Source organism: Nicotiana attenuata, unplaced genomic scaffold (assembly GCF_001879085.1).
Source record: "Nicotiana attenuata strain UT unplaced genomic scaffold, NIATTr2, whole genome shotgun sequence".
NCBI lineage: Eukaryota > Viridiplantae > Streptophyta > Magnoliopsida > Solanales > Solanaceae > Nicotiana > Nicotiana attenuata.
The window spans coordinates 93,820-95,549 of record NW_017673776.1 but is presented as its reverse complement, the minus strand read 5'-3'; the positions used below and the strand labels follow the sequence as shown (position 1 = coordinate 95,549).

The 1,730-nt window shown below is 39.0% G+C and overlaps 1 protein-coding gene across 1 annotated transcript; it reads left to right on the top strand.

The window, feature by feature from the left end:
* Nucleotides 1–284: 284 nt before the first annotated feature.
* Nucleotides 285–1,457, top strand: LOC109217242 (Werner Syndrome-like exonuclease). Its single transcript, XM_019381474.1, has one exon. The coding sequence runs from the start codon at nucleotides 420–422 to the stop codon at nucleotides 1,062–1,064; it is 645 nt and encodes a 214-aa protein (XP_019237019.1). The 5' UTR covers nucleotides 285–419; the 3' UTR covers nucleotides 1,065–1,457.
* Nucleotides 1,458–1,730: the final 273 nt, after the last annotated feature.

Sequence of the window (1,730 nt, the reverse complement as noted above, 5' to 3'; positions counted from 1 at the left end):
TAGGGAAAAAGGATATAACGCCAGGTTTTATGGCGCTATACCAGTTGCGTCAGTATAACGCCATAAAACCTGGCTCTATACATTAACGGAGGGTATAACGCCAGGTTTTATGGCACTATACCAGTTGTGTCAGTATAACGCCATAAAACCCGGTGCTATACATTAACAGTGCAGTTACCGTTAATATATAGCGCCAGGTATTATGGCGTTATATATAGTATGGTAACTTTTTTTTTCCCACCTATTTGTATATTTTGAGTCTAAATGAACTACATTTTGATTCCGGACTCCCTAATTTCCCCAAGGTCCAACGAACAGTACGTTTTTCGTTTCAATTGCTCCGCTTTTTACAAAACCCTTCTCTATTTACGGCGAATCCCTTTTCAACAACATTTCACCCTCCATTGAAAGCAGCCGCCATGACTACCTTCCGCATTGTAGACAACGAGGAGCAAGACAACCGCTACGACCTCTTTGACGTTTACTTCCACAGCGACACAATCAAAACAACGGTCACTTCCGATCCGGAAATCGTCACTCAGTGGATCTCCGAAACCGAATCCTCTCTCCACGACCGCCGCCATCTTATCGTTGGACTTGACGTCGAGTGGCGGCCCAGTTTTCACCGCAACCAGCAATTCAAAGTTGCAACTCTCCAGCTCTGCGTCGATCGCCGCTGCCTCATATTCCAACTCCTCTACTGCAGTTCAATTCCAGATTCCCTCGTTAGTTTTCTGTCCAACGGAGACTACACGTTTGTTGGGGTTGGAGTTGAGAACGATGTGGAGAAGTTGGTGGAAGATCACGATCTTAGCGTGAGTAATATGGTGGATTTGAGAGCTTTGGCAGCTGATGCATATGAGATGAGTAATTTGAAAACTGCTGGGTTGAAGGAGCTGTGCAATGTTGTTCTTGGAAGAGAGATTGAGAAGCCTAGACATATTACTATGGGTAGGTGGGACAGTGAATGGTTGAGTTTGGATCAAATTAAGTATGCTTGTGTTGATGCATTTGTTTCTTTTGAGATTGCAAAGCATTTGAATGTTGCCGCTGCTGCTCCTTGAAGATTCTGGGTGAAGATTTGGTTTGATATTGTTAATTGAATGATTATAGCTTCTGGCTTCTTGGTTTCGAAGTATGTTAACTGGGTGAAGATTTAGAACTTTTATGTCAAGAGTTTAAGTTATATGCACAATGGCGTAAAAATTCTTATGTAAGTATGAGTTGTTAAATGATACTAATTGACATATTATAACATAGTATATAACTTAAATCTTTAAACTTAATCTTAGTTGTGAAAACATCAGCTGTTAAAGTTCTGTGTATGCCTAGAGTGTGTGTGTTTAGATTCTAATTAACTTAAACTTTCAATCTGTTTATTTTCTTGACTGACTAAGGGTTTTCCCTTTTCCTTTTTTGTCAAGAATGTTCTCCTTCTAAAGCTGATTTTTGTGATCTTTGATGAAGTAAAACCTGATGATTTAATTAGTGTTAAAGCATTTCTTTCTTGAAACGATTTATTTTGATTCAAATGTTTGTAATAATGGAGCTTAATATCAACTGAAGCAGCAGAAATTACAATCTTGCAATCCACAACTTAGGGAAAACAGGACAAAAGAAAAGGGAAAATAGAAAAGGGAGATTCTAGACTGCTAAACTTTAGCTAAAAAAAAGAAGAAGATAAACATGCAAGTTCTTCCATTCCCTGTTATAGGCTTCCAGTTATTGTG

Coding starts and splice junctions, on each gene's coding strand:
- LOC109217242 (XM_019381474.1), top strand. CDS start 420: ATGACTACCTTCCGCATTGTAGACAACGAGGAGCAAGACAACCGCTAC.